Source organism: Lytechinus variegatus, chromosome 18 (genome assembly GCF_018143015.1).
Source record: "Lytechinus variegatus isolate NC3 chromosome 18, Lvar_3.0, whole genome shotgun sequence".
NCBI lineage: Eukaryota > Metazoa > Echinodermata > Echinoidea > Temnopleuroida > Toxopneustidae > Lytechinus > Lytechinus variegatus.
In genome coordinates, this window is record NC_054757.1 from 21764477 (window position 1) to 21778830 (window position 14354).

The 14354-nt window shown below is 35.8% G+C and overlaps 1 protein-coding gene across 15 annotated transcripts in view; it reads right to left on the minus strand.

The window, feature by feature from the left end:
• Window positions 1-14354, minus strand: part of LOC121431943 (serine/threonine-protein phosphatase 2B catalytic subunit alpha isoform-like) — a 116463-nt gene that overhangs the window by 20421 nt on the left and 81688 nt on the right. For 4 of the 15 annotated variants that reach the window (XM_041629727.1, XM_041629725.1, XM_041629723.1 and 1 more), the window contains exons 9-12: window positions 13871-13996; window positions 12168-12245; window positions 8494-8544; window positions 5209-5229 (exon numbers count right to left, since the gene is read on the minus strand). In XM_041629727.1, coding sequence (XP_041485661.1) covers window positions 5209-5229; window positions 8494-8544; window positions 12168-12245; window positions 13871-13996 — 276 coding nt within the window. The remainder of the gene's footprint in view (window positions 1-5208; window positions 5230-8493; window positions 8545-12167; window positions 12246-13870; window positions 13997-14354) is intronic. The other 11 variants (XM_041629730.1, XM_041629729.1, XM_041629726.1 and 8 more) reach the window with 3 other exon arrangements.

The following is a 14354-nucleotide window of genomic DNA, read 5'->3' on the forward strand; positions in this document are numbered from 1 at the left end:
AAATTCACTGTGCTTCTCTTTGTTTACAAAGGACATTGTGCAAATTTCCTATAGAAAAAAATTGGTCCTTGAGTGGTATTCCACAAAGCTGTTTGCAGGTTGCGAACGACTTAATGAACAACTGGTGATCCTTTCTAGAGTGCAAATCAGTTTCTCAATCATTTTGATTCCCATAAGCTAAAATAAAAACCCATCTACGCGCATTAAAATTCAATCTATGTGGATTAAAATTCTAATTATCAACAAGCATCTGAATGGAAATTTGATAATTTTAAAAACTTTATCAAGGTTTTAGGAAATCCAAAAAGACAAGGAAATTTTTGGCTTCAAATTGACAATGGTTAATCAATGGTCAGTAAAGTCGTTTATAGTTTATGAACAGCTCTTTGAAATGGTTCCCAATCATCATCCCATTCTGATATGCATCAGAATAATTTTTTTTCATTTACTTTTTTAAACAAACTTTGCAATCAATGAGCACTTGATTGTACGTTCCTGCAGTAAAATTTCGGGGTAAATTTGTCAAAAATAAATATGATTCAGTAATTATCTAAAAGTTGAATAGGATGAGATAAAAGTCTAACAGTAATAAAACTCTTATGGTGTATATCATTTTAATGAGCTAATACATGTATTTTGTATAAGCTTCAGAGTTTGGACATTACTGTATTGAAATATGGTTTATATTCATTTTGGTGAAAGACTTTATTCCGTCAAGATGAAATCATTGACACCAGACTTTTAAAAACATTTGATTCTCTCTATTAAAAGCATTGCTATTTTGTCCCTTGAATATTTAGTATTCACTTTTTTGTTTTCCTTTGATCAAAATCAATTCCAAACTGTCCAAATCTTGCTCACTGGTAGGAGTGTAAAAACAGATACCAGTGGGCGTGTATCTGATGGGCGTGGCACTCATCGGGCGTGTCCCTCAAGGGGCGTGGCGTGTGTGTCGATTGGTAGAAGGGTGGTATGAAACCATGCGATGATCATGCAAAGTGCGCTGTCTACATGATCAAAGCGCACTGTGCATTCACGCATCATGCAATGAATTCAGTGCGTGGTGTCAGAATGAAACTTCTTCTAAAATGAATGCAGATTCTTTAATAAATGACAAGCACAACAAAAAAGAAGGAAATCATAATTATTTTGACTTTCAATAAAATGCATGATTAGCATGCTTCTAACATGGCTTGCATTGAAGAGCTCCTCCTTCTTATAAAAGACCCCAAAATAATCCAAAATATTTTATCTGGCCATATCTCAATATAAAACATGGATCCTTCATGATATTTTATGGGAAAATGTAAAAATTAAATAGATATGAATTTTTAGTATATATGCAATAAATGGTATATATATAAATAATCATGAGAATTTATATATTTTCCAATATTTGACACTGTGTTATCTGTTGTCCATTTACTGATAAAAAGTATTAAACAGAGTATGAAATATATACAGTATATAATATAAAATTCAGTAATTTAGTACTTGAAAGATATCAAAGACATCAAAAGAAGGCATTAATCAAATCCAAACTAACTTCATTTCATTCTAGTGGCATATGCATCAAACATTAATCAAGATTAATTCAGTCAAACAAGATGAATATTGAAAGATGATACACTCAAAATGCAGCGAGATACAAATATTATTTTTAAAAAACATGATGTGATTAAATGACTTTGTCAAAGAATTGTAATAAGGATTAGCAAAATGCATAAAAGGGGGTGTTTCACAAAGATTTATGGATGGACCTAACGTCATACCTAACTTCAGTTGCATGTGACACAATAAAGAATGACTCAAATTGTGCTAATGGGATGCGAGTTTGGTAGTCAGCCAATGGGTTTGTGTGTTAAGTATTGTAATAATTATAGTTACATTTATATAGCGCTCAATACTTTGTGTTTCTAAGTGCTTTACAATGTAATTATTATTACCTCCGTCATCAGATCCTGGCATGCCCGGACACCATGCACGCCCTTTCTCCACTCCTTGGGGAGTGTATCAACATTAACAGTTAAGCATGACTTTAGGTTCAATTTCAAATCTTTGTGAAACACCTTCTGGGTTGGTATAGAAGATTATAATGGGGGGTGGGGCAGATAAAAATGCTGGGATATTTGGATGTTAGTTCGATGAGTTAATTAAGGGATGGGTTATAATGGTTTTGAGGAAAGGAACAAGATGCAGAGTCACCCCAAACAACTTTCCTACTCTATTACTCTACGTTAGTATTAGCATTCGGGCCCGGTAACACAACACTTAGCAATTAAACCTGTGGCTAATTTCTACAACTGGTTGTAATGGTTATTGTGATTGATCAATCGTGAAAACCAGCCCCCACGATCGATCGCTAAGTTTCATGATACCGGGCCCTGTACTGTTGAAAAAGGAGAAGGAATTAAACATTTCACAAAGCCTTTTCAGTAATATGGTTAAATATGCTTTTATTACTGGATTGGGGGCTGTGTTACTCAAAACCATCATCAATCAAACTTCCTGAACAACCAATAGAAGTGTGTTTATGGAATGAACAAACATTTCTACAGGATGTTCACAATGTAAGAATCATAACGTTTTTGTGAAACCAGTCCCTGGGGTTGATCAGCAAACAAGGAAAGGGTTCTATTACATTTGCATTCTGTTACAAACTCCAATACTTCTCATATTCCTCATTAGTTTCACATTTTTTTTTACAAAACCCAGCTTATTCTACAATAAAAATGGGCCAATTTATGCTAATTTACAATTCCTTTTATGAATAGGCAGATCTGCCAAGCTGACCAAGAACATTTCAGTATTTTCAAGGCTGAAAATCAGTATTTTGGTGAGGAAATTAGTATTTTCACAGGAATACCATAGAACACATAAACTGAAACTTTAGAAATTAGTATTTTACATGAAACCATCAGTATTCTTCTCTATTTTCAGTACTAAATATGGAAAAACAGTACTACTTGGCAGCTCTGAAAAGGGAATAAGTCAACAATGCCTATTAACTGACCGGATGAACAAGCTCCTGCTGATAACTGAAAAAAAAATCAATTTACCTCTCAACCCAAATTTAAAGCTTCAAATACATTTCTAAAACCATCTGTTTAGCAAGAAGAATTTATAATGCATATGATATTGAGTATCAGAGTGTGTGGTTTCTTTAAATGGAACCCAAACTCTCCTTCACAACCAAATGATGTCAAGAAAACAATGCAAAATATTAATTTCAATATTAAACTGTAAATTTGGTACTATTGATAATGTTAATATTTGCCACTTTGACTAAGCTTTAACATCATTTTAAAAGGTTTCTGGCAGATCACATATTGAAGATTTTCAGCAGGTGTATTCCCTGATTGCCCTTTTAAGCCTGCAACACGGTCACAAGCAGTGGAGTCGTTTAACGAGATCAAATATTGGAAAGGCAAGATATGTCCTGAGTAAATAAACCAGGAAGTGGAAAGAACCAAAACCAGTGTCAAGAAACATGTATCCGAGCAGCGTTGCATTAGAACAGTAAACACGGATGGACCTTTATGTCGCCCGCGGCCACGAGATCATTTTCCCCCTTCACCTATAATGTTTCTAATGGGGATAGCAAGATCGGGAGAAAACCATTTCCAGGGAAACGGAGGTATGATAGGGGTATTATCATGCACCCCTAATTGGATCCAGGGTATCACGAGGGGGGGTCACCATGTACCCCTATCTATTACCTCCCGAGGGATTTGTGGTTTACTGATGTCATCATTAGGTTGAAGCTAATCCAATGCAAGAAAGCCCGACATCTATACACCGATTCACTGATTCGTCAGCATTATTCAACATTAAAGAGAAATTCTTTTGCATTCAATCCCAGCTGATTCACTGAACATTAGGTACATGTAGAACTGCTGTTAATTGAATTTTCAGGAGTTAATGGGTTATATTTGTATTCAGATATTAGTTTTCACAGCAACTGCAAATTTCTTAGCAAGTTCCTTTCTTAAGTTAACCTAATTGTGTACACCTATGTTAATGTATAGTTTGTTTATAACACCACTCCTTGAATAATGTGTATCAAGATATCTTTGAGCTCAGATACACCATGGAACTATTACAATAATAGCTATAATAGCTCCATGGAAAGACCATATATTCAAAAGCCATGTGTGTACCATTTGGATAGATATATCACTATCAGTTGAATTTGCAACTAATAGTGTCATTTCAGGAAATGTCAAGAAAGCAAAGTGTTATTTGCAGTTGAGTAATAAGATATTTACAATTTAAGAGACACCTAGGCGCAACAGGAAAACAATGCAGTGAAATCAGAGTAAAATCTGTGGATCAAGTTACATGTATTTTCATCAAGATCTTTTTTTCTCTCTTTTTAAACTGCAATTTATAGTTTAGAGCTGAGTAAAGAGTTTCGCTCAAGCAAATTTTCGTTCAATGACTATTACAGAAAGCTTTTCTCACATGTGAGGGAAAAACCCAATTGATTTGGGCAATATTGCCAGAATCCTAGAAATTGAAATTGTTTGAGCACTCCAATACCTCAGTCTTGTTCATTTAACCCATACAACACTATACTAAAGATAACTTGGGCTGGAATCTATGTTACACTATCATCAAATTGTATCTGATGGGTTAAGAGGCGACACTACGCCGCAGTTTTGATTGTGGGAGCATTTCATGAAAAGTTTTCTCACTGACTAATTTGCTCTCAGCCAACCAGATGCAATGATTTCAGTAGCTTATAACAATAGTCAGTGAAGTTCACCAACTACTTGTTTCATGAAATACACCCCTAAATATCGGCTGGGATCATCACTGAGAAAAGAAAGCTTGAATACATTTCTTTGAAAACAGCTTCTTTTAAAAGTCATTGAATCATGCTTCTATTTCTTGGATGAAAATTTCCACATACTATTATCATTATTTTACTCTTATTAACTGTTTGGCGTCACCTGTGCCTGGGAGGTGAAAAGCGAACTGAATCACTATGACCCGCAGGTCTCTCCTCCCGATATAACTGACTGGGGGGAGTGCAGGTGGACCACTACACCGGGGTTTCCCCCTACTCTTACATGAATAGTGCAGTGGATTCTTAACATTCTTATACTAATATACCCATCCATAATTCCCATGTTACTCTTTCTTCTTTTACCAAGATACATGTATACACCTAATAAAATCATGATCTCATAATTTTTAACTCACTTTTTTTAGGGAGGTCCACCACTGCCGAACAGAAAGTAAATTGCATTTTAAAATATGCTATATCTTTTAAACACATATCTTAATTCTAATACACCTAATTGAGTATCCATTACAATCTATATAATATTATCAATACAATATGTCTTAATTTTTTGTTTACAATTAAAAAAAAAAATTTAGCTTAATGATTTCACTGATTTCTCTATGCTGGCGATACTGCAATAACAAGATGAAAAATAATAAAAAAGTAAGAAAATATATACATTACTTTCTACCAATTTTTGATACAAAGAAAAATTGTAATGCACCAGAATACTAGAATTCATTCAAAGAAATTTCTAAGTTGATAGTTTTGTTTAGCTTTTTTAGAAAATAAGATGCTGAATAACCTATACATATTTACTTCTCACGATTTTTCAACAAACTTATCAATTTGTAATGTAAACCCTTCAAAAAAGTAATAAATTCAAAAGGCCTTCATATTTATTTACAAAAACCCAAGATGTTTATGTTAGTTGTCGTATTCTGTGCTTTTATGAAGGTTAAAGGGGGTGATGATCAAAATCCTGGTCCTAGATATATATATAAAGCAAAGGGGGAAATTCAGAAATTAGCTTGTTAACTATGGACCGTATTCTGAAGTCGGGTTTAACTTATATGGACCACAGTCTAACTATGTGATAAAGTTATGGAGAGCCAAAAGTTCAAAAATTATGTTTATATTGTATATTTCTTATGTTCGATTTTGCTTTCATAATGAGGAATGATACTTCAAAATACTTCAGTTATCATTCCTTGACAATTATGAACAACTTGGGTGTTAAATGAGTTAATAAATTGGATGTGCAATGTTATGGATTTGTGCCCTCATTGGCTCTCCATAGTTAAACCACAACTTTAAACCAGGGTTTAGTTTAAACCGAAGTTCAGAATACGGGCCATTCGTGTTTATACCCTCCAGCTATGAAAAGACATAGTTGATAGGTCAATTAGAAAGGAGGGAGCCAAGTTCTGAAGAGGGTGTGGAGCAGATGTGGTCGAGTATGGGGAAAGTGAGAAAAGTCTTTATCAATTATTCAGTCTTCTCACAGTAGTACTGGGGTGAGAAGGAAATAATGAAGATGGAGAAATGGAGAGAAATAAAGGAAGGGGAATAGAGACTAAGACCCCCGTTCCCATTACCGTCCTAAAACTAGTTTAATGGAAACTGGCGGTCAAAGCGGTCTTGGAAGCAATCTTCCAAACCAGTTCGTAAAACCACCTCGCGATGTAGTTTTCAAGATCACTTTGCCTAGTTAAACTGGTTTTAGCGTCAGGACACAACCGTTCTTCGCACAGTTTGAGCACGCTACTCCACACACTGTGTGTAGAATTCCTACGCTGTGACTTCAAATTTCGCGCAAAACATACGACCCTCAACTGAGAGCCTTCCAATAGTAACAAGACCACTTTACGTGAAGTGGTTTTGAGAACCATTTTCGGCTGATCAAATGGGAATGCTAGAAAAGCGATCTTCCAAATTGGTTTCCTGAACCGATTTCAAATTAACTAGTTTTTAATAGAAAATGTAATGAGAACGGTGTCTACTAAAAGAGAGGGTATGTATGTACAGATCATTTATAGGAAGAGAAAGATAGTCCCTGTTCTCATTACACAGGTTTACTGGAAACTGATGCAGGAATCGCTTTGCTAGCATTCCCACTTGATCACATGAAAGTGGTTTTCAAAATCACTTCACGTAGAGCGATCTTATTGCTATGGAAACGCTCTCAGTGGGGTGACACGTTTCGCACAAAATTCAAAACGGCAGCATAGGCATTCTCCACCTGTCGTGTGGAGTAGTGCGCTCAAAATGTGCGAAGATCACTTCGCGAAGAACGGTTGTGTCCCCACTTACGCTAAAAGCAGTTAACAAGGCAAACGGATCTTGAAAACTACATCGCGGGGTGGTTTTCTGAACCCGTGTGGAAGATCACTTCAAAGATCGCTTCGACCGTTCTCATTACACATTAAACTCATTTCCACTACACTAGTTTTAGGAAGTTAGTGAGAACGGTGTCTACGACATATGATTGTCCAGGATAAAAGGGCCAGACCGGGGGTGGTAGAGATTGACAGACGGACAAAGAGGTACGGATATAAGAAATAAAAGCAGATACAAAACCATAATAAAGGTCAGATGTGACTTGAGGTGCAGGAGGACAGAAGATTAAAAAGACACAGATACTTTAGTATGAGGTTGAGGGAGACGTGATAGAAAGAGAGAGGGGAATGGGGTAGAAAGCTAGAAAGAAATAGAAGAAAGAGGGAAGGGGAAAGAGAGAAAGAAGAGGCAGGATAGAGGAAGAGTAAAAGATGAGAGAGAGAAAGAAGAAAGGGATAGAGGAGCGGGAAACTGAAGAGAGAGGGGAGGAGAATGTTGAAGAGAGGAGGGCAGGAGAGAGAGAGGGAAAGGCAAAGAAATAGATAGATCTTTGTGAAGAGAATTCAGGCTCGATAATTTTTATAAACAACTTCTGCAGATATCTAGTTTTAAACACTATCTTTATCAGTTAAAAACTATCAGAGCCGTAGTTCATCTTATTTAAGGAAAAATATTAGAGCCTTATTTCATATCTTATTTAAGGAATATTTCTGAATCTAATAGACAAAAATATCATGACTGACATATCACTGCAAAATCATACACTCTGGAAATAAATGAAGTATTACACTAAATATAAAAAATCTTAGATGTAGTAAAATGTTTATATCATTGCTAGGGAAAAATGATATACTTTAAAAATAGGGACACCGAAACTATCGTGACTTCAAAAAGATGATAAAATTGCTCAAATAGAGTAAAACATTCAACAGGATTCAAGACTTCCTGTACATAACTTTCAAAAGACACAATATAATTAATGTACTAGTACTTTGTTCACAAAATCAACTATACTTGATGCTGTAAGCAAATATGGCAAAATCTTTTCCCCTTTTCTTCTCTTAATTTCACAGACAGCATTTATACAATATCCCACACAATCATTTTAATGAATGTCCTCATTTAGTATTTAAAGGTAATATCTATCATCCGGTGAGTTAGCTTCACCATATATTAAAGAGGCCACTTCAATATTGTTGGTCAGTTGTTAGTAAAAGGAATGGGTCAAATTCACACATCACGCTGCTTTCCTAGTATATATATATATCAGTGCCATGATGTAAATATCAAATATGTTAGGCACACGTTGTAAGATAAAAGGTCAACGACCTCAAGAGGGGTCAACGACCTTAAAAACTTACCATTTCTTTGCACTACTGGAGTTTTGACTTTATTTGTGTCTTTGTATAGACCTGGCATGATTTTTTTTTATTTTAATCCATTTGTTATATTTTGAATTTATAATTCCAGAAGTTGTTGGCATAGATCAATTTGCCATTGGGTAAGCATTAGACAAAAGGAGAGCATTCGACCGAATAATCAAATGATTTGTTTTAAGTTTAGATTAGGTGAATTATGGCAATGGATTGAGATTGGAGAAGGTCCGATGATGTTATACCAAAATAGCATCCAAATAATACGTTAAAAAGTCCAAACGAATCCACACAAAAGTTATTTTTGTTGATAAGTAGATTGGAAGGAAATTCACACCCAACCGTCAAATATGCCATCACAGGAATTAATTTCATGGGGTAGTTTTGAAAACAAAAAAAAGAAAGGGGGAAAAAATGGGTGAGGGGGAAGAAAAGGCAAATGATTAGAATACAATGACAAAGAATACATATAAGAGTCTTGATTAAAAGGATATAGTATCATGCTTAGGATGAATTGAGACATCAATATATTGATAGAATGTTAACGATCGATATACCGAAAAACCTCGCGTGGTTTGTCTTGAATAAACCGACCTGCCGCATGCTATTGATCATGCTCTTTTTGTGGTTGTGAATGAAATCCATTACTTCTTACCCATCCCCACCCCCTCCTTCTTTAATATCACATTGAATTAAAGTCAAGAGATGCATTTAAAAGCTTCTGTTCCAAAAGGAACCAAGTGCAATTTCGATGAAAAGCAATCAATTAAGCCCAGCGCACACTATGCAATTTGATACGACGCAATTTTTTAATAAATCATATTTTGCATTGAATATTAAAGTTCCCAGAAAAAATAACTTTATTTGGAGTTCGGCACGTTGTTAGGAATAACAAAATCATTACTTTACTTTGCTTTGCGGCAAGCCAGGTTGTCGGAGTAAAGTTCAAATCGCAGTCGATGATGTCATTGCAATTGGAATTGATTTTGCTTTTATTCTTATGGGGAGGCTCGAACTAGAATCAATTTTGATTTCAGTAGTCTTACCACTATTCTCATCTCTGATCGCTAAAATTTTATTGGTTGGAATGTTTATATCAAATGTTATTATAATTTCTTTCAAAATCAGATCGCAACGAATCGCAAAGTGTGCGCCGGGCTTAACCCTCTTTTAAACTTGAATGTTAATCTGAAGAATTTATCTTAATTTTGAGAGCAACATACATTCTCCTATCACTTTTTCACATATGTTCATACAAAACATTGTAGGCAAATTTCCTTTATCCCTGAAATTCATCCGAGCATTGGACTTGCTCCATTTTGAATGACAATCACGAGTCATAATTCATTCATTTTGAGGTGTACACTAATAAAAACCACAAGCATTCATACTCATTTGTTATCCCTGATTCTTCCAATTCCTCCCCCATAAAATAAACTAATTATACAAATGTACAACATGTCCTGGTGGGTGTTTCATGAAGCTGTTCGTAAGTTAAGAGCGACTTTAAGAACGACTGGTGATCCTTTCTAGTGGCAAATGGTATATTCATTGGTGATGGTTTAGCGCGTAAGAAAGGTTCACCAGTCGTTCTTAAAGTCGCTCTTAACTTACGAACAGCTTTATGAAACGCCCCCCCAGTCTGACAAAGAGTTGTGACTGATCCGATCAAACTCAAGTATGGAAATCCATCACTGTCATAATTCTTTGAATAGGAAAAGTGTACAGCATCCCTTTGAAATTGGTGGGGGGGCAATAATTTTTTAAAACACTGATACTTGCTAAGTATGCATAATATCGAGAAAACACTTTCAACAGACATATATGCAATTTAGATATTGGACTCGCTGGCTTTCCATAATTTAGATTGGTAGGATCAACCATATCTCTTTGTAAGACAGGATCCATATAATATCATCCTTTTTAAAATATGTGTATTCCCTTCACAAAACACATTTGTGCTATAAACGCCTATGAATATTGATAAAGCAATACTTCCATTCTCAATGGCTTTGCAAGAAAAAAAAACATTCCAAGGGGGAAAAATGATGTTGACGACTTAACCCAACCATTCAGATAAAAGATATGACCCTTTTCTTTCAATTTCATTACAGTGCGATTGATTGTTAGTCGTTAAGAACAGTGTCTGAGATTTGCAATGTTTGATGTTGTAGATATAAAAAAATAGTGGGGAATATATGTGAGTGCCTTATGTATATACTTAAGAGTGATGTTGCATTTGATAATTACTCTGATAATATGAGAGGGTTAAGTGAAGAATGTACACCTTTAAATTTTTTTTTTGGTAATTATTTGTCCTTCAACAACTTCCCCACCTGTCATTCTGAGAACAGACAAATTTATTTCAAAGAGTGGATTTGGGCTTAGCAATAACTTCTCTAAATCCAAAAGCTGCCGTTTTTAAATATTTCCATATTTTGAACCAAACTAGAATAAGAATGTGTTAAACAAAAGAAAAGAACAGTACGAAAAGTATTGTTACAAATGAAATATAAAAAACAAGAAACTCATTGAAAATAAAAATTGATGGGAAAACAAATAATGAATGCATAGTACACAGTCCCCCATTCCCTTCATTTTTTTCTCCAAAGACTGATTGATTTAACAAAATTGGTTTCAAGAATTGAAAAGCAAAAAAAAACCAACAATGTTAAACTCTGAAAAGAAAGAATGAGGAAAGATTAAACCTGAAACGTGTAAGGAATGTGCTTTCAAATGCAAGAGGCACATTGCAAGGTGCATAGATTGATCATTATGACAAAAAATTAATCATACTTTAGTAACATATACGATCAAATTACATGATGCTCAATCTTCACAATTACTCGTAAATTTAATTCTATAATCAAACACAGCCCGATGGGTTAACTTCGATTGGATTTGACAGGAGGCATATATTGCTTCCTTTATCACGTCAATGAAAGAAAACATGTTTTGACTGACTATTGGTATAGAGCAAATAAAAGCGTCTTATGAATGATGGATTTCAATTTAGACAGGCTTTAAGAAATACTCATGGAATGATTTTGTTTTAAGGCATCATCATTCATGGCATCGTCAGACGAATTATACATAGGAATACTTCATGAATAACCCATAACATACATCATTTTGACAGCATCGTTTCATCCGCTTAGGAGAAATGATATGGTCTCCACTCAAATATGGAATATTTCCAGGAAATGGCAAGTACCGATTACTTAATCCTTATCTTTATTGACATCCTCCATACCCACTCCAAATGGCCGGAAACAATTCAGTCTATAATAACCAATCCTATAGGGGTTTTTATTTTTCAATTTTTATTCTAATACAACTGAACCATCCCACCCCAGTAGACACTGTGTTCTATCTGAGGACTCCTTCCTAGTGATTTCTACAAACTAAAGTGTACACATCGATTTGGTGTGTCCACAGATTCCCAACGTAAGTGGTACAAAGTGCACTACACATGCTGAGAAGACACATTCGCAATCTAAAGATCCAAGGAGGAGGGGCAGAGAGGAGAATGACATCAACTATGTGTTAACCAATACGGGGTCGAGGAGGGAACATTCCAAAGGGCGGGGGAGAAGGAAGAGGGTCGGGGAGGAAACATGCAATATTTGACCTATGACCTGGGTCAAAGGTCAGTTGCCTACCTTCAAATGTATCGTCTCCGTCTGAGAGGAGCTCGTCATCGGAGCAGATGTTGAGAATCGAGACCAGCATTTCCGTTACTGCATGGAGAGAAAATAGAAATTTGTTAACTTGTCGATTGTATCTCTACCTGTCTAAACTAAACCAAGATTTGACTGTGACTAATCTATCCCCTCACAATATCCTACATGGAAAACCCTTATAAGCTCCCGAGTTGCCAACCTGAACATGAACATTGCACTCCATATCTAAGGGCCACTGCACACCTTACGACTGTTCATGATCCGATTTCGGAACAAATCGCACTTTGCTAATTTTCTGAAAATGTGAATGGAACATATCATTTTATTTGAGGGTGAAATTAATTAAAAGAATACTAATATAAACATTTTGATAGATTGCAAATCTTTATTTTGGAGTAAAGGCCAAATTAGTTTCAAATCATAGTCAATCGTACAACTACTATGACGTCATTACGACTAGATATTAAATTCGCTTTTATTCCAAGAAGGATGATAGCATAGTTACAGATTTGGACATAAGTATTCATACGCTGATTTCGAACATTACACAGTAAGATATTTTAAGTCTCACTATAAGCATCAAATTCTACAACATTTTATTCTGAAATCGGGTCGCAGACCAATCGTAAGGTGTGCGGTCACCTTAACTGAAATGGGAGAACTGTTGGGAGGATTAACATGTTGAGTCACTTAATAAATTGTTTAATTGGAGGACTACCCTTTTCAGACAAATGGTAATGACTATGTGAAACTGACCTAAACCCATGACGGTGCCTAATCTGTATCCTCTCTAATCCTAACCTGAAATCTTAGGAAAGACCGAAAGGTGAGAGGTAACTCTCATGGACCAAATTGTTGGACCACAGAATGGATTGTAAGACTACCCTTGTCGACAACGAACCGACTGTGGGAAACAAACCCACGTCCAGGGACCCGTTGCAGAAAGAGTTGCAATCGATCGCAACTCTAAAAATCATGCGCAACTCGATTTTCAACCAATCAACAGCGCGCATTTGGGACTTGCGTTTGATTTTTTTGATTTGCGTTTAAACGCAACTCTTTCTGCAACAGGCCCCAGGGCTGTTTCAAATCTTTATCCTCATACTAATACTGAATACCCTAAAACACATTTCCAACCCTAATACCTGAGCCACATTTGCTCAACGGCGACCGTCTGGCGAGTTGAAAACAGCCGTTTTATTCATTTTCATTCCAACCACCTATATGTAGCTGGTGCAAAAAGTGCTAAAACAGCTGTTTTCGACTTGCCCTATGTCCTACGATAGCAAATGTGACTGAGGTATAACCCCGGAACTGGAAAGGGGTGCAAAATGTTGTGGAACCAGAATGTTGGACCACTACAATGCCCTATGTGGAGCGTTGTGGCCCAGTGGATTAGTCTCCGGACTCTGACACAGAGGGTGGTGGGTTCGAATCCCATGGCGTAATTTCCTTCAGCAATTGATCCACAATGTGCTGCACTCAACCCAGGTGAGGTAAATGGGTACCTGGCAGGAATTTATTCCTTGAAACGCAGCGCACGTAACAGCTGCACTGCTAAAGCCAGGATGATTATGCTGCATTTATACTGTAGAGTGCCTAGAGACTTCTGACTAAGTTAGTAATAATCGCTATATAAGCAAGTATAATCATTACAATAAGCCAAAGGACTGAAGGCCTACCCTTTTCACCGACGAACGGTAATGACCATGTGAATACATCCATGAAGTTAGGTAACCAGTAGGGGTGAGGGGAACAGTTGAACTGCCTGATATTCATTACATTGTTCTCGTACTTCAGTACTGCAGCTGTAAAGATCAAACATAAAATCAAAGGGGAAAAAATGATCATTATGTCACACTAAAAACAAGTAGCTCTGAAGGGGAAATTCACCCTAATGTCAAGTTCAATTAAAGTTGATTTTGATAAAAGAAAATGAAATACACTAACGTAGCTTTGACAGAAATCCATCAAAATAAAACAAAGTTATTCAGTTGTAATTTTGTGACATCACATGGGAACAAGCTGCTCCATATACCAAGTAATATGAAATCCACAAATTTCCTCTTTCTTCAATACTAGTAGTTCATGATGTCGTACAATTACTTGCCCATTAAAAACTGTATGAAAAAATGTGCAAGATGATATATTAATTGTATACATGTA